General features: G+C 45.7%; 1 protein-coding gene across 1 annotated transcript in view; it reads right to left on the bottom strand.

The window, feature by feature from the left end:
- Positions 1-27058, bottom strand: part of LOC126184540 (transforming growth factor-beta-induced protein ig-h3-like) — a 356879-nt gene that overhangs the window by 58922 nt on the left and 270899 nt on the right. Inside the window, exons 6-7 of the mRNA XM_049926949.1 lie at positions 26424-26555; positions 19470-19638 (exon numbers count right to left, since the gene is read on the bottom strand). Of these exons, the coding sequence (XP_049782906.1) occupies positions 19470-19638; positions 26424-26555 (301 nt within the window). The remainder of the gene's footprint in view (positions 1-19469; positions 19639-26423; positions 26556-27058) is intronic.

Below are 27058 nucleotides of genomic sequence, written 5' to 3'. Positions count from 1 at the left end.
TAAAGTTGATGCGCAGACAACAATGTGCTCTTTACTGACAAATTCTGTTTCAATATGCAAAATTATACTCGTCGCACACTCGTCTTGGGGAACGCAGAAACTAGTAAAGAAACAGGAGTTTAGTGATGGTAGGTGCTTGATGGAGGACACGTCGCTTTTTATCAGCGCGTGCAATTTCACATTTTTGTTCGTGTTCGTAAAGCAAAGAAATGTGTGACTGGTGCCACATCTGCGATTATTTAGAGCTGCAGTTGGCCTAAACGTTCTCTGACCGTACGATAAAACCCATCTACTCCGAGATGCTTAGCTAGGTGAATTTGTCACAGTTAAAGGAACCCATTCCATGGACTCGCTAGCGAGATCTAGGAATCCGTCAATAAATTTGGATCATAATACTAGAGGCCAGTCGCATGTTCCATACAGGTGCAAAAGATTCCAAGTTTTCCCACGTAGTGATGTCTCATACAGCGCAACCACCACCACAGGCATGCACCATGGACAGTATATATTATAGGTGCCTAACTGTCGTTCGATTGAAGCCAAACACGCCCTTAGTGATCTTAGAACTGTGCAGAGAATGTGTATTAAAGGCGTAAACAAAATGTGTGACCACCTTCAAAGTCCGATGGCTTCATATGCTTCTAGGAGGCGGCCACACATCCGTCGCATCATCCGGTTATAGTTTTGATGTTTACTGGAAATTAATTAAATTACAGGCACGATGGGACTGGAAGAAAATAATTGTCCATAATACCGGAGTGGTTATAGTTTGCTAAATAAATAATTTTTTAGTAACGTTTGCACGAACTGGGAGTGCAACAACAATTGTCATCAGTTCAGTATTAGAGCTATATTTGCGATTCTTGGAAAATGAGCTGAAGTTCTAATCACTCGAAGCTTTCCATGAAATAATCAGAAGTCCATTACGTGCACTGAGGAAAATACTACTTGTCCGCGAACTCGTGCAAGGATTTACTAAGTCTTGAATAACGCGCTTCAGCCAGAGTTAGAGCCCGTACAACATAATGCAGAAATTCTTACTAAGTCTGCGAACACATTTAGAAATTTTAAAAGTCCCTAGATCTATCGCATGAACTTTTCAGACATCTTTACAACTGACTGATATGCCACAAAATTCAGATCCTTCTTCGTCGAACACGCACGCAAGACTGCCCCGAACGAGATGGCTGCATCGATTAAAAATCCGTCAACCTTTCAAAATCATTCCGCCTCCGTAGCACAGTGGTCAGCGTGACTCACTGTCATGCAGAGGACCCGGGTTCAATTCCCGGTACTGTTACGGATGTTTCTTTGGTGGGAGGACTGGAACTGGGTCCGTCAACGTCGTGATGCCAGTTAAGGAAGTGTGCGAATGAGAAATAGCCGATCCAAGGTCCTCAAAGTCGACAACGGTTGAGAGAGTTGTATGCCAACACCATGCCGCTTCATGCAGCGTCCAAACGATGCCGTTGTCTGAGGAAGACACGGCAGTCGGTAGGTGTCAATTGTCCTGTCTGAGGCCAGAAGTAAGGTGATTTGCTCTGATTCTTCAAAAACAGGAAAAATTATTAATTGTATAACTACAACTCAAATTGTATGTCTAAACACGTCACACAATTCGTACTTAGGCGTTGATTTCAACTATATGCTAATTTAACATTGGTTACGTGCGAAATTTGGGATACAATCTGTCGGCTGTCTCAAGCGAACTTTTTCGTGAATAAAGACTATATTAAAACTTAATGCTACCACAAGTATAATACAGGGTGATTATAATTAAAGTTACACTTTCAAAACGGGTGTAAAGAAAGAACGATTGCTCGTAATGACGTCAGATTTAAACAGAATATTATAAAACAAGGGGGAAACGTTATGGAAACAAAAAACAGTTAACGAGAATTTTACGAGTAGATGGTGCTTCAAGAGGTAGAATATGTGGAATAAAAGACCCAGGATACACGGCTATTTCTCAGTTTGCGTCTGAGACGCTCGCCACTATTGTCTCAATGCGGGATCGCGCGCTGCTGATACAGCTCTTTTACAGGAACGGTGCCTGTACGTCAATAGGTCTGCAGAAGCTCGGGACTCTTAAGGGAATGAAAAGAGGCCTTGGTCTGATGTCTGCCAAGAGCCTGCAGAAAATGATCACGAAATCTGAAAAAAACAGGTCCTTTCAAAGTGCAGTGTGACACAGGCAGGAAAACAATTGATCCGACGTCAATAGAAGATGTGGCCACTGCACTTCAGGGCGCAAGCGGTGGTCTGCAAACACTTAGAGCACATGGGACTGCTCGAACTGTGGACGTGATCTGAGAAAGACGAATAAAATTCTACCAAAAATTCTGCACACGTACAAAATTACCCATGAAACATCCTGGCAGATTAAAACTGTGTGCCGGACCGAGATTCGAACTCGGGACCTTTGCCTTTCGTGGGCAAGTGATCTAATGTCTGAGCTACCCAAGAACGACTCAAGCTCCGTTCTCACAGCTGTACTTCTGCCAGTACCTCGTCTTCCAAGGAAGGTCGGAAGATAGGAGACGAGGTACTGGCAGAAGTAAAGCTGTGAGTACGAGGCGTGAGTCGTGCTTTGGTAGCTCAGACGGTAGAGCACTTGCCCGCGAAAGGCAAAGGTTCCGACTTCGAGTCTCGGCCGGCACACAGTTTCAATCTGCCAGGAAGTTTCATACCAGCCCACACTCCGGTGCAGAGTGGAAATCGCAAAAAAATGGCTCTGAGCACTATGGGACTTAACATCTATGGTCACCAGTCCCCTAGAACTTAGAACTACTTAAACCTAACTAACCTAAGGACAGCACACAACACCCAGTCATCACGAGGCAGAGAAAATCCCTGACCCCGCCGGGAATCGAACCCGGGAACCCGGGCGTGGGAAGCGAGAACGCTACCACACGACCACGAGCTGCGGACAGTGGAAATCGCATCCTGGAAACATCCCCCAGGCATGTATCCGCAATATCCTAGTGCTAGTTTTGGAAGGTTCGCAGGAGACCTTCTGTGAAGTTTGGGCGGTAGGAGACGAAGTACTGGCAGAAGTAAAGCTGTGAGGGTGGGGTGTGAGTCGTGCTTGCGTAGCTCAGACGGTAAAGCACTTGCCCACTAACGGCAAAGGTCGCGAGTTCGAGTCTCGGTCCGGCACACTGTTTCAGTCTGTCAGGAAGTTTCATATCAGCGCACACTCCGCTGCAGAGTGGAAACCTCATTCTAAAATTAACCATGTCCAGTGGTTGCTTCATGCTGACCCCCCAGTAAAACAAACGTTTATTCGCATGGAAGTGGACAATGAATGGGAATGGAACATTCTGTAGACAGACGAAGCCCATTTCCAGTCCCAAGAACACGTCAATACACAGAATTGCAGAGGACGAACAACGGAAAATCCGTTCGCACATCAAGCGGTACCGCTACAATCTGCAAAGGTAAGTACTACGTATGTGGTGCAGATTGACGATGTGCTTTATCGTAGAACCATAATGTCTCGAGGAGATGGGTCCTGGGGGTGCCGTTAGCTGCACCGTCACTGATAAAACGCGATGAGCGTCTTTTGCGCACCAACGACGTTCCGACCCTTCAACAGCGTGGATGTGTGAGTAGGATTATTCTACTGCAAGATGAGACTCCTCCGAACACGGCACAGCCAGTGAAGCAGCTGCTGCAGTGGCATTTTGGAAATGCTAGGGTTATCAGTCGTCATTTCGCTACAGCAGTGGTCCCAACCTTTACGAGACCATTACCACTGAGTGGAATCAGGTATTACGTAGCACTCTCACTATCATGAATATTAGCACCCACTGAACTTCAGAACGAAAAGAATTTGATATGAAAACTAGTTTTTAAAATGACGAAAGATAATGGTATTTAGTTTTGTAGGCGTTTTATTTAACTAAGAACTAATGAGTCAATGAGGCAGATGGTACTGCTTGTTTCTAACAATATTTTTTCATAGAATGATGAAGGAATTCTCAGTGCATCGCGAGTGCTACCTACAGCTCCTTCTCAGAAAGTGTGTGTACTATACTTATTGTTTGTAAATTTCATAATTTCTGGATTTATTAGGCTTTTTACCTCTGTGTTGGCAAATGGTAGATACTAGGAGACTTCAGACTGCCTACGTTTTGTGTCTGACCACCGCCACTAATAATAGTAATTATTATTATTATTACACTTAGATTCTACAGCAGTGTAGTAGCCATTACATAATTACTGGTTAGTTCTGCTGTGAATTAGTTCGTTTATTTGTTACGAAGTGAACAATGAAGGGATTTCTTGTCCATTGTGAGAACTATCAGCATCTCTGAAAAGGAATTTTCATGAGATATTTAAACATATGTGATGTACTCAGTATGTGTCTCCAGTTTACTATCCTATATACGCGATACAAAGAACAAAGCATGTGTGTACCGCGTTGACTATGTGAAGAAGATGATGTTCACACATTCGTTTTATAATCTGTTACTTCCACCATATTGTTTCGCACGATAAATGTAGTATTTAAAATATGTAATTATTTCTAATTAATGTAATCAGTATTATAGTCTTACGAAATAGCGATAAGAGTAACAATCTTTTAAAAATAACTTAGTTTCGTCACCGAAACACAATCGAACCTTTTGGTTTTAGCCTTCAGAAAATTACTTTTTAGCCCTCAGGTTGGAACCACAAATCTACAGCCAAGCCGTCCAGATTAGTTGATCTTAATCCGTGTGACTTCTGGCTATCAGCTTATCAGAAAGATGTTACGTTCAGTATTCCTGTTACAAACATAGATGAACTGAGGGACTGCACTGCGCATTGCATTCTGAACGTGACTTCTGAGGCACTCCGATCTGTTGTGGATCATGCTGGTTCTCGATTTCACTTTTGGTAGAAAACGAAGGACAGCATATTGAAAATGTTTTGCGTCAGGCTCACGACAGTTACAAATCGATTTCATTGTAGCTTTGACTGCGTTTTTCGGTCTCAGGACAATCAAAAACCGATGTCATTTTCGCTTTTTATGCTGTTTATGGCCTCAGGGCAATGAAAAGCCGATTTTTCCCATCCGATGTGGTGCGACTTAATTGTAATGGATAGTCTTACATAACCAACAGCGCCACAGCTGTTCAATGCCGAAGTTGTGCAGTCATGCAAAAATATTCAAATGTGTGTGAATTCCTAAGGGACCAAACTGCTGAGGTCATCGGTCCCTAGACTTACTCACTAACTTACGCTAAGAACAACACACACACCCATGCCCGAGGGAGGACTCGAACCTCCGGTGGGAGGAGCTGCGCAATCCGTGACATGGCGCCCTAAACCGCGCGGCCACTCCGCGCGGCTCGGTAATGCACATTATACGGTTGGTGTAACGTGCAACTCTCATCGTGGCCGTCGTATTGTGACTCGTATGTCACTCATAGCCGGACCATTTACGTTATGACGCTTACAGTGCAATCTTGTGGAAAATTTTCGTTCAATTTTTTTCTTCTTTTCACAGGTTCCCTCCTTCTGCGATAATATTCCGTTCGGATATGAAGTCGTTGTGAGCAACGTCCCTTTTTTTAACTGCGTTTTGAATCTGGAACTTTAATTATACTCACTATACAAAAAATCCATCAGCTTTTACATTACGTCTTTGGTTTTTGATTGGGCAATAAGTTTGGAATTTATTTGCAATTTTATTGCCAATAACTATTAGAAATTATTGTTACTCCCTATAAACCATTTAAACCCAACAGAATTATGTATCTACAGATTGTTATTTTGATTTACTATCGGATGCTGCCGTTAAACTCTTATTATTTTTTAAAATTTAAATTTACTTAAATTAGTTTGTAATTTTCAGAAAACAGCATTCCAGCTTATTATTCAAACTGAATTTAGTTAGTAAAAAGTATGATACTGTTTCTCTACAGCTATTTGTCGTCGCAGAGTGGCCAGTTTGAGAAGCAGAAGACGCTATAAAAGGCGACCGATGTATCCGACGTATACCGGTGTATTATGCAGGCATCTACTCCATTATTAATACCGTCACACGGTGCTTTCCTAGGCTATCATCAATCTTTCGCTGTCTCCTAGAGGTGTATTGGTAGTCTGTTTTTTCCTTAATGCTGATACCAGTTTTGATACATTCTGCTTTCTGCGTCCAACACGTGGAGCCATTTGTAATACTGCTCACGGAACGGTGGAGGAGCTTATGCGTCATTTCACTGGGAGCCTCGGAGTAGCTTCGGTTGGGTACTAGGCGATCGAATTTCGAACAGCTTTCCTCTGTGGTTTCTGGGTGGCACCACTTAGTTGAATCCTACATACAGGGTCAGGCATCCATTTCTCTTTAGATACCTTTTGATGCGCTAAAGATATTGATAATCTGTTTTCACTTTGACCAATAGTTACTATGCCCAAGTAAAACAACAAACAGCATTTTATCGAAACCTTGTTACACATCGAGATGCAGACATCAGATTTGTTTTTCCAAATGGAACCATGCGGCTTTTTGGTTTCAGAACAGTAGCTCTAGATCAGTCTGCTAATCTTTATGTATTATCCGTAAATTAACATTGACAGCTATTTCTTCATTACTAAAAGCCATTGTAGACCTAAAAATCATTTACAAATTTGTAAAGGAACGACATCAGATAGTTTACGAGAACGATTAATTAAATCAACTTCGGCATAAGTCACCTTCAGAAAGACAATACACAATTAGTCGAGAACTTCCTCTCACAGCGAAGAATTTTATATAGAAAGAAACATGAAATTCCGGGTGGTACGTATCAAATGCGAACACATGGAAAAAATAACTTTAAATATTTTTTCCTGCATAATTTCTTCCTAGACCTAGGTACGAAATATTTATATCTCTGAATCACACAATCACTCTCTCTCTCTCTCTCTCTCTCTCGACCGACAATTCTACTAAGGTTTTTCAGGGATGCTTTGTGAGTATTTTGGTGTAAGGGACACATGGTTGCCGACTGCTCGTTGCAGAGTAATAATAATGTAATTACAATTTATTGAGTTCGTTTCACAAATTACTTTTGTTTCAGTGAAAACACGTTCACAACAGCCAAAAAGCCTGTAATATGCCATCACCAAAACGCACAACACAACGTACAGGTAGTGCAATACCTCTCAGATGCAAAAGTAGTTAGATGTGGTTGCTATTGCTGCGGGAACAGCTCAGCATAGCGTCGTTCTGCCGCTCTTGCAGTGCGTATCGGCTAACTGTTCACCAGCAGATCTACCCATACCGCTGTTAACAACTAAAGCTGCTAGACGAACAAACCCGAGACAGAACCGCTCAGTACCGAAAGCAACATAAGAGTAAGGCTGACATTACTGTTGACAACAACAAGCACTGTGGGTGATTTGACAAAGTTTTCCGCAAACAACATACACATCGCATACAGCCGTCATTTTCACTGTTGTGTAGAAACTTTGGTACACACAATTACCGAGTTAAATGGGGGGAGGGGGATAGCAATCAAACGAAATGCAATTACTCTGTAATGTGCCACTGGCAACCACAGGTCCATTATACGAAAATGTGAAGAAAATATCTCAGAACAACCTCCGAAATTTTGTTCAAATGGTTCAAATGGCTCTAAGCACTATGGGACTTTTAACATCTGAGGTCATCAGTCCCCTGAACTTAGACCTACTTAAACCTAACTAACCTTAGGACATCACACACATCCATGCCCGAGGCAGGATTCCAGCCTGCGACTGTAGCAGCAGCGCGGTTCCGGTCTGAAGCGCCTAGAACCGCTCGGTCACAACGGCCGGCTCCGAAATTTTGGTGATGGAGTACTATTCAGGATGATTCAGCTGCCACTACCCATCGGTTTTGTGCAATCCGCAACACTTTCAAATACCATGCGCAATATTTTCGTATTCTCTCCCTCACTACGAGCAAACTTTTAGGTCTACAGACAAAACGAACAGCACCTTTTTGCAGAAAATTTAATATTGCACTGGGATATATATTTGCCAGTGACCATCGCTTTAGAATTATTGTAGAAGGATGTAAAAAGTGACCTTCAGACGCGTTTTTTTTTAATAACTCTAAAACCGTGACCTCGAGCAAAAACGTATCTCAGCATGAAATTTAACTACATTAAATTTCCTACAAAAAGGCACTGTGTATTTTTACCGTAGGACTAACAGTTTGCGTGTAGGGAACGAGAGAATATGAAAATCTTGTGCATCGTTTATGAAGGCGTTGCGGGTTGCATAAAACCCATAGGTATCTGAATCACGCTGTATATATACTGGTCTGAAATGCTTAAGGACGAGATAAGTAAAGTGACATACTATATGAACTACTCGATGGAACCAAATGAAAGTGCAGTAATTCAAAAAATGGCTCCAAGCACTATGGGACTTAACATCTGAGGTCATCAGTCCCCTAGACTTAGAACTACTTAAACCGAACTAACCTAAGGACATCACACACATCCATGCCCGAGGTAGGATTCGAAACTGCTACCGTAGCAGTAGCGCGGTTCCGGACTGAAGCGCCTAGAACCGCTTGGCCACAGCGGCCGGCAAAGTGCAGCAGTATGTTGCCAGCGGTCTCCCAGTTGTACATAGGAAGTTGGACACCACATGACGTAGGATCAGCGTGACTGTAGAGCCAAATGGAACAGGCCCCGTAACACGAGGTAGTTTAAAGATTGGGAAAAGACAGCGTGTGTCAATTAGCGAGCAGTTATGGTGCACTCTGGTGGTGTTCTTCATTACAGCACGACCCGGAGACAACATTTGGATAACTCAATTTGGAGAAGAATCATCGGGAAACAGGAAGACGGAGGAAATGTGACGAGAGTAGTCCAGGAGTATGGTAATGCTATCACTGTTTCATGTGCATGAGGAGCATTTTGAATCACAGGCACTGCTGCCTGAAGGAGGCGACGTGGTCGATGATGGTCGAGTATAGCAGCTGATGAGTACTACAGTGTGCAACACTCAAGAAGGTACCCACATCGATGTGGGTGCACTTGAAGTCACCTGCAACAGGACTGCAAGGCGTGCAATCACAAGTTCCACAGTATCACAGCGACTGTATGGTTTTCGTTTCTTTGCCCAACTAGCAGAACGTCGTGTTCCGTTGACACCCACACATCGGCGACACCATCTGCGATGGTGCCGAGAGTATAGGGACTGGTCCAACGAGAATGGGGTCGCATGGTCTTCATGGCTGAGAGCAGATGCAGTTTGAGTAGTGATTCTGGACGTACACTCATATGACGAGGGATGGGAAGACGTAATGCTTCCAGGAACATTGTCGAACATGATCGTTTTAGTGGTCCGACTGTTATATTGTAGGGAGGCATAATTTTGCATAGGCGCTCTGACCTCCAAATCTTTGAACACGATACACTCACTGGTCAACGTCATTGTGACATTCTACTCCTTCTCCATGTGGGTCGTTTTAGGGGTGCATTCAGTCCCGACTTCGTTTTTATGGATGACGGTGCGCGACTACATCAAACTGCGCACGTGGAGAAGGTCTTGGAACGAGAAGATATTCGGCAAATGGACTTGCCTGCCCGTTCTCCCGGCTTAGATCCCATCGAGCACGTGTGTGATGCGTTGGGGAGACGTATTGTAGCACGTTCATCTGCACCAACGACCATGCAGCAGTTTACAGTCGTACTGGTGGAGGAATGGGACGCACTACCACAGGAGCTCTTTAAGAACCTTATAGCCAGCATGAGAGCACATTGCAGAGCATGCCTTGCCGTCTATGGTGATCACGCGTCCAATTAAGAACCACGTTCCGTCTTTTAAAATGTACAGGGGACCATCATAAATTTCGGTGATTTCGGTGTAATTATTGTCTATGAATAAAAGTGTCATTTTGTTTGTATCATTTCTTATTTCTTTCAGTTACCTACTGTACTATACTGTAACAGCTCCTTATATGTAGAGTCGAAGTTTCATCGAGCTATGTGACTTGGCACTGGCACATCATGCGAAAGTTACTTTCGTCCTTAAGTTTTGCACACCACTGTCTTCAAACTTCAACGAACATATTCCTCCTTATGACACATTAAGCATATTATAACACAGAGTGTCAATTTTTATATCCTGTGTTTCAGCAAATAATGGTATCATATACACTCCTGGAAATGGAAAAAAGAACACATTGACACCGGTGTGTCAGATCCACCATACTTGCTCCGGACACTGCGAGAGGGCTGTACAAGCAATGATCACACGCACGGCACAGCGGACACACCAGGAACCGCGGTGTTGGCCGTCGAATGGCGCTAGCTGCGCAGCATTTGTGCACCGCCGCCGTCAGTGTCAGCCAGTTTGCCGTGGCATACGGAGCTCCATCGCAGTCTTTAACACTGGTAGCATGCCGCGACAGCGTGGACGTGAACCGTATGTGCAGTTGACGGACTTTGAGCGAGGGCGTATAGTGGGCATGCGGGAGGCCGGGTGGACGTACCGCCGAATTGCTCAACACGTGGGGCTTGAGGTCTCCACAGTACATCGATGTTGTCGCCAGTGGTCGGCGGAAGGTGCACGTGCCCGTCGACCTGGGACCGGACCGCAGCGACGCACGGATGCACGCCAAGACCGTAGGATCCTACGCAGTGCCGTAGGGGACCGCACCGCCACTTCCCAGCAAATTAGGGACACTGTTGCTCCTGGGGTATCGGCGAGGACCATTCGCAACCGTCTCCATGAAGCTGGGCTACGGTCCCGCACACCGTTAGGCCGTCTTCCGCTCACGCCCCAACATCGTGCAGCCCGCCTCCAGTGGTGTCGCGACAGGCGTGAATGGAGGGACGAATGGAGACGTGTCGTCTTCAGCGATGAGAGTCGCTTCTGCCTTGGTGCCAATGATGGTCGTATCCGTGTTTGGCGCCGTGCAGGTGAGCGCCACAATCAGGACTGCATACGACCGAGGCACACAGGGCCAACACCCGGCATCATGGTGTGGGGAGCGATCTCCTACACTGGCCGTACACCACTGGTGATCGTCGAGGGGACACTGAATAGTGCACGGTACATCCAAACCGTCATCGAACCCATCGTTCTACCATTCCTAGACCGGCAAGGGAACTTGCTGTTCCAACAGGACAATGCACGTCCGCATGTATCCCGTGCCACCCAACGTGCTCTAGAAGGTGTAAGTCAACTACCCTGGCCAGCAAGATCTCCGGATCTGTCCCCCATTGAGCATGTTTGGGACTGGATGAAGCGTCGTCTCACGCGGTCTGCACGTCCAGCACGAACGCTGGTCCAACTGAGGCGCCAGGTGGAAATGGCATGGCAAGCCGTTCCACAGGACTACATCCAGCATCTCTACGATCGTCTCCATGGGAGAATAGCAGCCTGCATTGCTGCGAAAGGTGGATATACACTGTACTAGTGCCGACATTGTGCATGCTCTGTTGCCTGTGTCTATGTGCCTGTGGTTCTGTCAGTGTGATCATGTGATGTATCTGACCCCAGGAATGTGTCAATAAAGTTTCCCCTTCCTGGGACAATGAATTCATGGTGTTCTTATTTCAATTTCCAGGAGTGTATTTCCTCGGCACCTCCTATGACTGCATTGCACATAACCGGAGGGAGCCTACTAGCCAAAAGCTACGGTTTACTCGCCAGTTAGTTGGCTTCGCTAACCTCTGTATCTGTAGTTTCGTCAAATGATTGCCCTCCGTTCGCTGTAGTTACTCATGGACTCCTACGGTAATACTGCGGGGCGCCGTAGCTCCGGTTAACCTTCACCGTTCATGAGCTCTGGCAACTTGTAACAACAGGGCATCAACCCACCTGACCTCAGGCGTCAGTTCTTTACCAAATAATGGTAGGTCCATTGACATATCAACACGAGAACATTACTTGCTTTGTAATATTACTCTCTTTGCTTCAAGTTATAAAACAACTATTACGGATTTTTCATTCTATACGACTAATATAAAATAATGCCTTACCAATATTTGCAGCTACGCCTAGCACTGCAGGCCGCAAATATTATAGCAAAAATTCTATATTTAGGACAAAAATATCATATATCCTCCTAATATAGTAGCGTTTGGCAGCATCCCATTGTCGGTTGAATACTAATAACACAACGAAAATTCGAAACTATAATGTGATGCTAATTCTATGACTGCTTCTCTTCATTGTAATATTCTTTCATTGTGTCTTCGTTCACAGACGAGGTTGAATAATTCTCAATCACTAGTTTCATTTGGCTCAAATCCCTGTCTGGCCGTCGAGATTTAGGTTCTGCACTGTTTCGCTTAATAATTATGGTACATGTGACATCAAAAAAATGGTTCAAATGGCTCTGAGCACTATGGGATTTAACATTTGAGGTCATCAGTCTCCTAGAACTTAGAACTACTTAAACCTAACTAACCTAAGGACATCACACACATCCACGCCCGAGGCAGGATTCGAACCTGCGACCTTAGCGGTCGCGTGGTTCCAGACTGTAGCGCCTAGAACCGCACTGCCACACAGCCCGGCATATGTGACATCGATTTTTTCGTGGTCGTGCATATTTCTCTTATGTAACTAAGTCGACACGTATAATTCACAAGCTTTCTTACAGTGGTAGGCGGAGGCTACTTCGTAGCATTGTTAGCCATTCCCACTGCTGTTTCGTTCGCATATGGAATACGAAAACAATGACTATCTACATGCCTCTGTGCGTGATCTACTCTCTGATTGTCAGGCGAAGTATATCAAAGAGACAGTACAACTGTAACGCTATCTGTTGCCAATACCGATTGTCTCAGCTTACACAACAGGATTTCACGTGAACAACGACTACTGTCGTCTAACGATTCTCATTCAAGTTCCTTACACCTCTCTGAAACACTTCAGATATGCTAACATGTTGCAATCTTAACATTGTGTCTGTGAATGTCTTTGATTTCTACTGTTATTCCCGCTTTATTGAAGGCTCCAAACATTGGGGAGCTACTCTTCAATGCTATGGCCTATTATGCGTTTTCTTTACACGGTGCATTGCCTTTACCCTTGCTCCACTCACTATTATCCAAGTCTACTGTTCGTCAACTCAAAAACTAATTTCTTGAATCCTTTCCATTCCATATTGACTTGTAACAGTACCCGAAGCTTTTTAAACGATGTGGCATGCTTCCTCATTTTACCACTAATCCTGTAACCGAAAGCTGTCGGATTTTCTTGTTTATGGGCATTAACTTACGTTCATTCATATTTCTTAAAGAAAGCTCCTATTCAATCCAGCTGATGGAAACACTGTCCGAGCCATGTTGCGTCGTCTTTAAACTCAAGCAGCGATTATAATTTCCGACAGACAACAGCTTCGCCAGTGAACAATCTGAGTAAGTCAGTGTTAAAAAAATGGCTCTGAGCACTATGGGACTTAACTTATTTGGTCATCAGTCCCCTAGAACTTAGAACTACTTAAACCTAACTAACCTAAGGACATCACACACATCCATGCCCGAGGCAGGATTCGAACCTGCGACCGTAGCGGTCGCGCGGTTCCAAACTGTAGCGCCTAGAACCGCTCGGCCACTGGGGTCGGCTAAGTCAGTGTTATCTCGAATTAGTTCAGTTTGTGTTTTTCTATTTTAACACCAGGCGAATAGAACATATCACTTCAGGAACAGATGTAGGCAATGACAGTGATTATCAGAAACTGATTTGAGTAAAACGTCAAAGCAACAAGTTTAACGAGTGCCGAGTCGAGCTGAAGAGTTCATGCTGTGTTAAAAGAGACTTAAGGAGCTGAAGACAAATGAAAATCTGAAATTCGTGCCGTGCTTAGAAATAATTTCGAACATAACGTATCAGATATGGGATGGGAACCAACTATATGATTAGTTTAACAACAAATGTAATCATTGATAGCTGAGTGGATTTTCACAAGTCTGAGAGTAATAACGATATGGAGATCAGAGCTGATGTTCGCCACTCGTCCAACGTAATGCTAACCAATCTAAAAAACAACACAAAGAAAGGCTTGTCAAGTGAATGAGACGGGAGACTGGCACGTTTCCCTCCCGTGTGTCAATACTCGTGACAACAGTGAATAACGATATTTATAAGTTGCTTGTGGTATTCTTGTTAATTTTTCGCATTGAATTATAGTCGATGAGTTATTTAGTTAGTTAATGCGTGTCAGCCAAACCAGATTCACGATAGACGTTTTAATGCGGAGCATTTCAATTGAACAGGTGTCTTAAAAATAATACTTGTATGGGTACACGCTGGCTAGTTACGGATTTTTCTGTATAAATGATTAATCATTACCATTCAGGAATTCATGTGTGGTATAGAAGGAGTTGTTAAAACACTCTGTCTGTCTGTCAGACGTTTTATTCCAGTTGGTAGATCATCAAAGAGTTGTATAGCTATATACTTCACCGCGTTCTGTGTCAGAGTTAGAGCAGTTAATGAGTAATTACGTTCTCTTGAACAATGAATACTTTTAATGTAAGTGAGGAATCACCTCAGGATGTTATTCAATAAGACAACAGGGAATGAAAGTGTACAAAATATATTAACTTACTGACTTCTTTAGGCTCAAAGTTGACAGTTGTTCTAATGAGAAAAGTAGCCTTACCTGAACGCTTCAGTAGGTCTCCTATATGGTTTTTCCAGTTTAAGTTTCCACCAATATGCACAGCTAAGAACTTAGTACTTTCTACCCTATAACTTCTTCTTGGTATTCTAGTTTAATAAAGGTGAGATATTTTTGATAGTATAGAAATCTGTGAATTGTATTCTTTTAAAGTTTAAAGTCAGTTTATGAATATACACTCCTGGAAATTGAAATAAGAACACCGTGAATTCATTGTCCCAGGAAGGGGAAACTTTATTGACACATTCCTGGGGTCAGATACATCACATGATCACACTGACAGAACCACAGGCACATAGACACAGGCAACAGAGCATGCACAATGTCGGCACTAGTACAGTGTATATCCACCTTTCGCAGCAATGCAGGCTGCTATTCTCCCATGGAGACGATCGTAGAGATGCTGGATGTAGTCCTGTGGAACGGCTTGCCATGCCATTTCCACCTGGCGCCTCAGTTGGACCAGCGTTCGTGCTGGACGTGCAGACCGCGTGAGACGACGCTTCATCCAGTCCCAAACATGCTCAGTGGGGGACAGATCCGGAGATCTTGCTGGCCAGGGTAGTTGACTTACACCTTCTAGAGCACGTTGGGTGGCACGGGATACATGCGGACGTGCATTGTCCTGTTGGAACAGCAAGTTCCCTTGCCGGCCTAGGAATGGTAGAACGATGGGTTCGATGGCGGTTTGGATGTACCGTGCACTATTCAGTGTCCCCTCGACGATCACCAGTGGTGTACGGCCAGTGTAGGAGATCGCTCCCCACACCATGATGCCGAGTGTTGGCCCTGTGTGCCTCGGTCGTATGCAGTCCTGATTGTGGCGCTCACCTGCACGGCGCCAAACACGCATACGACCATCATTGGCACCAAGGCAGAAGCGACTCTCATCGCTGAAGACGACACGTCTCCATTCGTCCCTCCATTCACGCCTGTCGCGACACCACTGGAGGCGGGCTGCACGATGTTGGGGCGTGAGCGGAAGACGGCCTAACGGTGTGCGGGACCGTAGCCCAGCTTCATGGAGACGGTTGCGAATGGTCCTCGCCGATACCCCAGGAGCAACAGTGTCCCTAATTTGCTGGGAAGTGGCGGTGCGGTCCCCTACGGCACTGCATAGGATCCTACGGTCTTGGCGTGCATCCGTGCGTCGCTGCGGTCCGGTTCCAGGTCGACGGGCACGTGCACCTTCCGCCGACCACTGGCGACAACATCGATGTACTGTGGAGACCTCACGCCCCACGTGTTGAGTAATTCGGCGGTACGTCCACCCGGCCTCCCGCATGCCCACTATACGCCCTCGCTCAAAGTCCGTCAACTGCACATACGGTTCACGTCCACGCTGTCGCGGCATGCTACCAGTGTTAAAGACTGCGATGGAGCTCCGTATGCCACGGCAAACTGGCTGACACTGACGGCGGCGGTGCACAAATGCTGCGCAGCTAGCGCCATTCGACGGCCAACACCGCGGTTCCTTGTGTGTCCGCTGTGCCGTGCGTGTGATCATTGCTTGTACAGCCCTCTCGCAGTGTCCGGAGCAAGTATGGTGGGTCTGACACACCGGTGTCAATGTGTTCTTTTTTCCATTTCCAGGAGTGTATATGAATTTGCAAGACGACTTAATTCCTTAGAGGTAAATTTTGAAAAACAACAAAAGCCACTTTATTATCTTCCTGAAGCGAATAGTGCACCAACTTACTGTACGATGTGATACGATTGTCGGGAATGTACTTGAGCATTTTGCGAATATCTTTAATTTTGTTCTCATTGAGTGGACACGCATCATTTGGATAAACATGTCTGGTTGATAGTTCTGGGCTACGTGGATATGTTGGACAGAGTGTGAAAGAATGTTGAATTATTCCAGCTATGAGCGGTTTTGTCACAAGTATTCCGCTCTGTTCAGCAGATAATCATAATTCCTTAAAAGTTGGAGCAGTGTACACCTTTTTATCCCTAGCCCTTAACAGAAGTCTATGGAACTGACCTTTTTTGTGATAAAATGGCCACTAGTTATTGTAATCATAAACATCTTCGCTTTCAATGATAGTAACTGTAAAATTTCCTTTATCACTAGAGCTAACTATGAGTTCATACACGTCCTTCAGTGTATAGAGTCTGTCCACTGTCTCAGTCTTCTGTTCACTACTGCAAAGCCATTATCTGACGGCAGAAAAGAGTGTCCTCCGACAGGGAAAGTAAATATGATGCTCAAATAATGCTTCTGAACACTTACAACCATTAAAAGCCTGATAAGGGTGTTGTTCTTATTCTGCCCTGGACATCCCTCACAAAACAAAACAGATTTATTTAGCACTAGATGAAACACAGGTATTGCAATAATGGAGAAAAATGCTGCATACCTGACAAGCAAATCAACTTACGTGCTGGACTAAGGCAGTTTTGCCGGGTGACACGAATATTTCTTTACTAGAAGTAATGTACAGAAGATGCGCACACGTGGTATTAAACTTCAAGGCTCTTTTTAAGGGCGTGGGGCGGGATCGAGACCACAGGGCGGGTGCTCGAGTGTATCCCACTTAAGATGTGAAACTTTTGTGTCACGACACTTGCGATGTGGGGACGTACGTTATCATGAAGCAGCAGCACCCCATGTCGCACGGAACTTGGGGCACCATTCCACTACGGTTGTTTACGAGGGGCATGGTGACTCATATACACTCCTGGAAATTGAAATAAGAACACCGTGAATTCATTGTCCCAGGAAGGGGAAACTTTATTGACACATTCCTGGGGTCAGATACATCACATGATCACACTGGCAGAACCACAGGCACATAGACACAGGCAACAGAGCATGCACAATGTCGGCACTAGTACAGTGTATATCCACCTTTCGCAGCAATGCAGGCTGCTATTCTCCCATGGAGACGATCGTAGAGATGCTGGATGTAGTCCTGTGGAACGGCTTGCCATGCCATTTCCACCTGGCGCCTCAGTTGGACCAGCGTTCGTGCTGGACGTGCAGACCGCGTGAGACGACGCTTCATCCAGTCCCAAACATGCTCAATGGGGGACAGATCCGGAGATCTTGCTGGCCAGGGTAGTTGACTTACACCTTCTAGAGCACGTTGGGTGGCACGGGATACATGCGGACGTGCATTGTCCTGTTGGAACAGCAAGTTCCCTTGCCGGTCTAGGAATGGTAGAACGATGGGTTCGATGACGGTTTGGATGTACCGTGCACTATTCAGTGTCCCCTCGACGATCACCAGTGGTGTACGGCCAGTGTAGGAGATCGCTCCCCACACCATGATGCCGGGTGTTGGCCCTGTGTGCCTCGGTCGTATGCAGTCCTGATTGTGGCGCTCACCTGCACGGCGCCAAACACGCATACGACCATCATTGGCACCAAGGCAGAAGCGACTCTCATCGCTGAAGACGACACGTCTCCATTCGTCCCTCCATTCACGCCTGTCGCGACACCACTGGAGGCGGGCTGCACGATGTTGGGGCGTGAGCGGAAGACGGCCTAACGGTGTGCGGGACCGTAGCCCAGCTTCATGGAGACGGTTGCGAATGGTCCTCGCCGATACCCCAGGAGCAACAGTGTCCCTAATTTGCTGGGAAGTGGCGGTGCGGTCCCCGACGGCACTGCATAGGATCCTACGGTCTTGGCGTGCATCCGTGCGTCGCTGCGGTCCGGTCCCAGGTCGACGGGCACGTGCACCTTCCGCCGACCACTGGCGACAACATCGATGTACTGTGGAGACCTCACGCCCCACGTGTTGAGCAATTCGGCGGTACGTCCACCCGGCCTCCCGCATGCCCACTATACGCCCTCGCTCAAAGTCCGTCAACTGCACATACGGTTCACGTCCACGCTGTCGCGGCGTGCTACCAGTGTTAAAGACTGCGATGGAGCTCCGTATGCCACGGCAAACTGGCTGACACTGACGGCGGCGGTGCACAAATGCTGCGCAGCTAGCGCCATTCGACGGCCAACACCGCGGTTCCTGGTGTGTCCGCTGTGCCGTGCGTGTGATCATTGCTTGTACAGCCCTCTCGCAGTGTCCGGAGCAAGTATGGTGGGTCTGACACACCGGTGTCAATGTGTTCTTTTTTCCATTTCCAGGAGTGTATTTTCTTAATTTTCTGGTGGGTGTCTACCTGTATTTGTCTTTCGGCAGCCAATTCAAGAATAAAAGCACGTTAGTACGTTTTGGACGCATTTGATAATAACGTCGCCGTAATTCACGTTCCCGTATTTATCGCACACACATCGGAAAGACACGAATGCTACGATAATCCGATAATCACTTGCCTACATGTCGGTGTTTATATGCCTGCATCAGAGTCTCAAAAATGGTTCAAATACATCTGAGGTCATCAGTCCCCTAGACTTAGAACTATTTAAACCTAAACAACCTAAGGACATCACACACATCCATGCCCGAGGCAGGATTCTAACCTGCGACCGTAGCAGCAGCGCGGTTCCAGACTGAAGCGTTTAGAACCGCTCGGCCACAGCGGCCGGCTCCGAGTCTCATTAAGTGGCATATAGGCTGCAGCAACGCCATGAGGTGGAAAATTTTTTATCGTTCCTTGTGTATGTGTGTGTGTGTGTGTGTGTGTGTGTGTGTGTGTGTGTGTGTGCGTGTGTGTATTATTAAAGTGTTAAGAAAACTTTGTTTGCTGTGTGAATGCTCCTTTTGAAACTCTGCGATACAGCGACGAAATTTACACTCAGCGTAGTACTTGCAGCAAACGAAACTAGTTCTCCATGTTTGATTGAAGAAATGTTCCTCGACTGAAGCATCGAGCATTTTTTAACGACTACAGCAGTAGTTTTGCCACAGTTTAACGTGACGACAAAGGTGAGAAGCAGTGAAGAACTCACCCTCCCTGGCGGCGTCGTCCTGCAGGATGCGGTCGAGGCGCGACTTGGGGATCTTCTGGAAGGCCTCGTCGGAGGGCGCGAGCACGGTGCACGGCTGGTGCGAGCCGCGCAGCCGGTTCACCAGCCCCGACTGCTCCATCGCCTTCGCCAGCTGCCAGAAGCGCCCGTCCTGCCGAACACACACGCTGCACATAGCTTACGTCGCAAGCCACTGTTACGGCCGAGACTGATTATCTTCTGAAAATTCGAGTACTGTGACTGAGAGCGTCACTCTTGTGTTTAGCCAGGCTGAAAAAAAGATGAGTATCTCTTTACTAAGTGCTAATTCATAGTTTGCCTGTGTTCTCGCACTTGACGATTTTCGATGAAATTATTTGAAATGAGTACCAGATGAACATTTCTCGCGTCCTTATCGATCTATACAGTCAACAATTGAGAATTACTATGTACGCATTTCAGCAAGTCAAATTTGTGCTCAGCGACTGTAGGTGCCGCCCGTTAAGATGCCACTGTGTGTTAATGAAGTATGTATGAGAATACAGGTTTTCTCTCCGAAATTTAAGCAATGTTTCTACAACATTCTGAGTTGTCTATTACGGCGGTGTGGGTCTCCCGCATCGTCACCCTACGCTCCTCGGAGTATGGGAATTCTCTCATTTTCATGTACAGCATCGAGACACCATAGGTAGAATTATATTAATACCTTCTGCTGCTAACGGGCATTGATATATATCAACGGGGACAGGTGGAAATGTGTGCCCCGATCGGGACTCGAACCCGGGATCTACTACTACATGGCAGACGCTCTATTCATCTGAGCCACCGAGGGAACAGAGGATAGCGTGACTGCAGGGACTATCTCGCGCACGCCTCCCGCGAGACCCACACTCTTACCTTGTATATCCACACAAATGGTTCAAATGGCTCTGAGCACTATGCGACTTATATTCTGAGGTCATCAGTCGCCTAGAACTTAGAACTAATTAAACCTAACTAACCTAAGGACATCACACACATCCACGCCCGAGGCAGGATTCGAACCTGCGACCGTAGCGGTCACTCGGCTCCAGACTGTAGCGGCTAGAACCGCACGGCCACCCCGGCCGGCTATATTCACACACTAACTTTGTAGTGTCCCACCCCAACAGACTCATTACTCTTGGAAGACATTCTCACGAAGTCCCGTAAGAGTTCGGCGAATATATGTGCATCGGCACAGAAGAAGTATGTCATGGCCGGTGTTGCCAGAACTATACCCGTATAACCATAGGAAGTGGTTCTTTGTGGGCTCTGAACTACATACTACCTCTCTCTGGTGCACCAATCGCGTGTTCGGGGTTTTGGTGGAAAACGCAAGAATAGCATGCCTCAGCCAGAGAGACATGTCTCCAGTATCAGATGAAAGGTTCCGTTTCGGAAACGGATACGTGTCGGAGGGCTTCGTATAATACATAATGATAGATTTGTGTTGGAAATGCTAAAAATATTTTCCTCACAAGTTAAGGCTTTTTCTATTAATGTGTTGCATGTTCTGAAAATAAGCGCAATGCGTAGTGCTGTGAAGTGATGCTTCGGCACAGAGCCTGTGCTTTAAGGTGGCTGAACCAAGGTGGTGGCATCTCTTGGACATATCACGAACTCGTCGTCCACAAAGATGGATTTTAATGCGAGGGTTGTAGGGCTTCGGAAATTTTAAACGATTCTTTTTGCAGTTGACCTTACCTAGTGACCGCCATTATTATTTTATGTTTTGAGAAAATGGTTGGAAATAGAAAATCGTAGTTAACTGCACATTTCGTCGTTCTTAGAGTAAGGCATTTGCAGAAGAACATTGTCTTACAGAGCATTAAACTGACGATTTTAGTCTGCATATAATGAGAACTTGCTGAGTCCATGAATTGTAATTGCTTTGGTGCAACAAAGCGAGAAAGGTTCCGGATAAAAACTTACGATGGACATAGGGAAGATTTTCTTTTCTATTAGAAGAAAGTGGCAGAAGTGACTAAAATTTATTTTTGATTCTTTTACAGAGGACAAGGCTTGTGTAGGACTTGAATGGAGACAAGTAGATATTGATGATTTATTCTACTGCATCATCTTCACAGCTATGCGAAAACAGAAGCCCATAGTGGCATTGAACGGTTTACTGATCAGTGTATTTTTATATTTAGTGTATCCTTTTACTTGCATACTCAAATTTTGTTTTAAATTGGGCTAATCGTTTCAGTAGCTTTTAGCGCAGTGATTATAACCAGAATAGTTTTTCCGAAGTTCACACGATAGATATAAAGAGAAGAAACACGACGGAAGCATTTGTTAATATTAGCCAAAGACGTATTACTGAAAATAATTTATTTAATCTATCGAACAACTGGAAGAGAATCAAAGAACTAAATCAGTAAGGAATTATAGGGGAGAAAGAAATTATTGGAATTGAAATTGTACTGTTCTTAGCGTTGAACTCTGACGTTGAACAGGAATACCCAAGCTATGGCTGGTGTTGGCATTCATCTGTATATAATGCACAAAGAAATCATTTCTCTTTCTATGAGTAATACGGAATGACGCAAAATGGCTAGTTAACGTCATAAAATAACTCATTTTACAATAAAGTACGGAGGACCTGGTAAGAAGCGCTTATATCGCTGACGAGCATGACAAAACACCCCCACCGAGAGAATTTTGAAAGCAAACACAGAATTTGGACGTTAAAATATACTGAGTGCTTCAATGAAGCCAAAGTTGTAGGAGTATGATGTTGAATGCCATTAAAAAGAGGGAGACGAGGCGGTAAATTCCTGTTTCGTAGAACGCGGTCGGCCGCTGACGGATCCATAACCGCCCCCACTCTTGCACTTCCTCGTCCGACCGAAACCGACGTCCATGCGTGTCTCTCTTCAGGCCTTCAAAGATGCGAAAATCACACCGTGAAAGATCCGGACTGTACAGAGGATGTTTCTGTGTTTCCCAACCAAATCGCCGAAACGTTGGCATTCGTCCGATTGGCAGCGTGGGGTTGTTTCCGTCCGACAGAATTCCTGCGCGTTTTGACATTATGATGTGTGGTTGTTTCTTCAAAGCGTCTTCATAGAGCTGTGCATTGATTGTGATTCCACGCTCGAGGAACTCCGTGAGCAGAGGGATACATACCCACGTATTGTGTTCGAGTATAATGACTTTTCTGGAGACTAGAAATCTACTCTGTAGGAATCAGCATGGGTTTCGAAAAAGACGGTCGTGTGAAACCCAGCTCGCGCTATTCGTCCACGAGACTCAGAGGGCCATAGACACGGGTTCACAGGTAGATGCCGTGTTTCTTGACTTCCGCAAGGCGTTCGATACAGTTCCCCACAGTCGTTTAATGAACAAAGTAAGAGCATATGGACTATCAGACCAATTGTGTGATTGGATTGAGGAGTTCCTAGATAACAGGACGCAGCATGTTATTCTCAATGGAGAGAAGTCTTCCGAAGTAAGAGTAATTTCAGGTGTGCCGCAGGGGAGTGTCATAGGCCCGTTGCTATTCACAATATACATAAATGACCTGGTGGATGACATCGGAAGTCCACTGAGGCTTTTTGCAGATGATGCTGTGGTGTATCGAGAGGTTGTAACAATGGAAAATTGTACTGAAATGCAGGAGGATCTGCAGCGAATTGACGCATGGTGCAGGAAATGGCAACTGAATCTCAATGTAGACAAGTGTAATGTGCTGCGAATACACAGAAAGATAGATCCTTTATCATTTAGCTACAAAATAGCAGGTCAGCAACTGGAAGCAGTTAATACCATAAATTATCTGGGAGTACGCATTAGGAGTGATTTAAAATGGAATGATCATATAATGTTGATTGTCGGTAAAGCAGATGCCAGACTGAGATTCATTGGAAGAATCCTAAGGAAATGCAATCCGAAAACAAAGGAAGTAGGTTACAGTACGCTTGTTCGTCCACTGCTTGAATACTGCTCAGCAGTGTGGGATCCGTACCAGATAGGGTTGATACAAGACATAGAGAAGATCCAACGGAGAGCAGCGCGCTTCGTTACAGGATCATTTAGTAAACGCGAAAGCGTTACGGAGATGATAGATAAACTCCAGTGGAAGACTCTGCAGGAGAGACGCTCAGTAGCTCGGTACGGGCTTTTGTCAAAGTTTCGAGAACATACCTTCACCAAAGAGTCAAGCAGTATATTGCTCCCTCCTACGTATATCTCGCGAAGAGACCATGAGGATAAAATCAGAGAGATTAGAGCCCACACAGAAGCATACCGACAATCCTTCTCTCCACGAACAATACGAGACTGGAATAGAAGGGAGAACCGATAGAGGTACTGAAGGCACCCTCCGCCACACACCATCAGGTGGCTTGCGGAGTATGGATGTAGATGTAGATGTAGATGAAGTATCGTGCTGTACGAAAACGCTCGCCCTACACTGCCAATCGGACGACTGCTACGTTTCAGCGATTTGGTTGGAAAACATAGTAGTCCTACCTACAGACCGGATCTTTGGCCGTGTGGTTTTGACATCTGCGTCAGCGGTCGACCGCTTTCTACGAAACAGACACTTATCGCCCCGTCTCCCATAGGAATATAACGTCTAAACGCGTGTGGTAATTGCTTTTTAATGGAACAATTTCATGATCCCGTTGTCGGTTTTCGTTTGAGTGCCCCTATAATACACACACCTAAAAAAAATTTTGCATCACACCGGTTCTCAGAACTCCTGAAGATAGACGTTGACTGTGGATATTCTATCACAGACACAGTCCCTTTGGCTGTTCAGAGATATCACTAAACTCGCCCAAAGATGTAAACAATCATGCATGAGCAGCGCCTATTAGACGGAGGGGGTCCGACAGCCGATCAGTTCCAGTCACTCCACCAGGAAGGGGGCACATGGCTCGTGTTGTCTGTAGTTCAACCATGCCTAGACGGTCAATACCTCGATTTGATCACGTCCGCATTCTTAATTTGTGCCTGGAAGGGCTCTCAAGAACGGACGTGTCCAGGTGTCTCGGAGTGAACCAAAGCGATGTTGTCCAGACATGGAGGAGATACAGAGAAACAGGAACTGTCGATGACATGCCTCGCTCAGACCGCCCAAGGGCTACTGTGGCAGTGGGTGACCGCTAGCTACGGATTATGGCGTGGAGGAACCCTGACAGCAACGCCACCACGTTGAATAATACTTTCTGTGCAGCCACAGGACGTCGTGTTACGACTGAAACTGTGCGCAATAGGCTGCATGATGTGCAACTTCACTCCCTCTTGCAGTCACGACACCATGCAGCACGGTACATATGGGCCCAACAACATGCCGAATGGGCCACTCAGGATTTGCATCGCGTTCTCTTCACCGATGGGTGTCGCATATGCCTTCAACCAGACAATCGTCGGAGACGCGTTTGGAGGCAACCCGGTCAGGCTGAACGTCTTAGACACACTGTCCAGCGAATGTAGCAAATTGAAGATTCCCTGATGTTTTGGGGTGGCATTATGTGGGGCCGACATACACGGCTGGTGGTCACGGAAGGCGCCGTAACGGCTGTACGATACGTGAATGCCATCCTCCGATCGACAGTGCAACCATATCGGCAGCATATTGGCGAGGCATTCTTCTTCATGGACGACAATTCGCGCCCCCATCGTGCACATCTTTCTCCAGAATAACGACATGCTCGACTAGAGTGGTCAGCATGTTCTCCAGACATGAACCCTATCGAACATGCCTGGGATAGACTGAAAAGGGCTGTTTATGTATGACGTGACCCACTAACCACTTTGAGGGATCTACACCGAATCGCCGTTGAGGAGTGGGACAATCTGGACCAACAGTACCTTGATGAACTTGTGGATAGTATGCTACGACGAATACAGGCATGCACCAATGCAAGAGGACGTGCTACTTGGTATTGGAGGTACTGGTGGGTACCGCAATCTGGACCACCACTTTTGAAGATCTCGCTGTATGGTGGTACAACATGCAATGAGTGGTTTTCATGAGCAGTAAAAAGGGCTGAAATGATGTTTATGTTGATCTCTATTCCGATTTTCTGTACAGGTTCTGGAACTCTCAGAACCGAGGTGATGCAAAACTTTTTTTGATGTGTGTATAATACGTGCATTTGTATCAAATCTGCACGGTACGAAGGTGTAGTACTAGTATTCTACATCGGTCTGCGACTATACTACAGCGTTTGTGCCTTTATACAATTATGTGAAAGGAAAAGTTTTAGGAGGTGAACTTTTCTACTGCTTTGGCTGTTGTTCGTAAAGTATATGGGCAATTAGTAACCGCTTCTCTGCGACCCTTACATATTGGCAGAATGTGTTTATTAATAAAGATAACTGACAAGTGTCAGAGTGTTTGCACTACTGGGCCTATGTGAAACACCGGCCAGGGCGCAGTATCCTTGAAGGACAGCTGTTGGACGTAAAGCAAGGAATCCTTGTCCTGTCTATAGATTCTGAGACTTTGTAAACAAAGAGAATGTGGAAATACAAGTGAATGACAATTTAGTTAACCGGAACAGTGGTTTCCATCTGAGTTACACATGGGATACTGCATATCGCCGATTCGAGACGAGCGTTCCCTGAGAGCTATGCATACAGTAGGAGTTACGGAGTGGTGTCATCTGGACTCGACGTCTGGTCCACCTACTACCACATCTCCACCAGACAGGAACACTCACTTTACGAGTCACGTCTATATAAGATGATTTTCCTACATGATTCCGACATTTTGTCAGGTGACGAGTAGAGAATTTATCGGAATGTTATTTGAATATGACGTTCTTACTGAGCATTGACATGTATTTAACATCTCTCCTGGTAAGATAGCAAATGTCTTTTCAGTTTGCGCTTCCAAACTGACTGTAACGAATGAAGATATCGATAGCGATGACGAGAGAAGGTGCCTGACATTAAGCAGATGGGTGATGAGGGTCTTACCTCCATGATGATCTCAGCGACGTCCCTCTTCTCGACGAAGACGGGGTCCAGCACGCCGTCCACCAGGTGAACCACTCCGTTGGTCGCCTCCAGGTCGCGGCGCGCGATCCGCTTGCAGTTCACCGTCTCCACCTGACACACACCCCGTACTCGGTTGCAACACACTTTTATCACCAATACAGAGTTATTAAAAAGTACCTCCGTGGTTTCAGAAGATGACTGCGTGGAACATACAACACAGACAGTAACATGACACGTACCGGTAGAGAGAGCATTTCTCCATGTTTCGATTCGTAATACGCGCTGTGGCACAGTTGCTCTAGTGGGTAGGCGTGTAAGAAAATGTAAACAAATCATCCGCCCCGTACTATCGCATCGAATTAGTTCGTGTCTGCATATGGGCAACCCAGTGAAAAGATTTACAAAGCGGAAGTCGTTGTTACGCCTTCTCGTGCAGTTTGCGCCAGCGACTTCAATGAAATGCTCTTAAAATTGCTGTTTACCGGGTGACAAATTCAAATGGCTCCAAGCATTATGGGACTTAACATCTGAGGTCATCAGTCACCTACACTTAGAACTACTTAAACCTAACTAACCTAAGGACATCACACACATCCATGCCCGAGGCAGCATTC

Source organism: Schistocerca cancellata, chromosome 4, assembly GCF_023864275.1.
Source record: "Schistocerca cancellata isolate TAMUIC-IGC-003103 chromosome 4, iqSchCanc2.1, whole genome shotgun sequence".
Lineage (NCBI taxonomy): Eukaryota > Metazoa > Arthropoda > Insecta > Orthoptera > Acrididae > Schistocerca > Schistocerca cancellata.
This window is presented reverse-complemented; position numbering and strand designations above follow the sequence as displayed.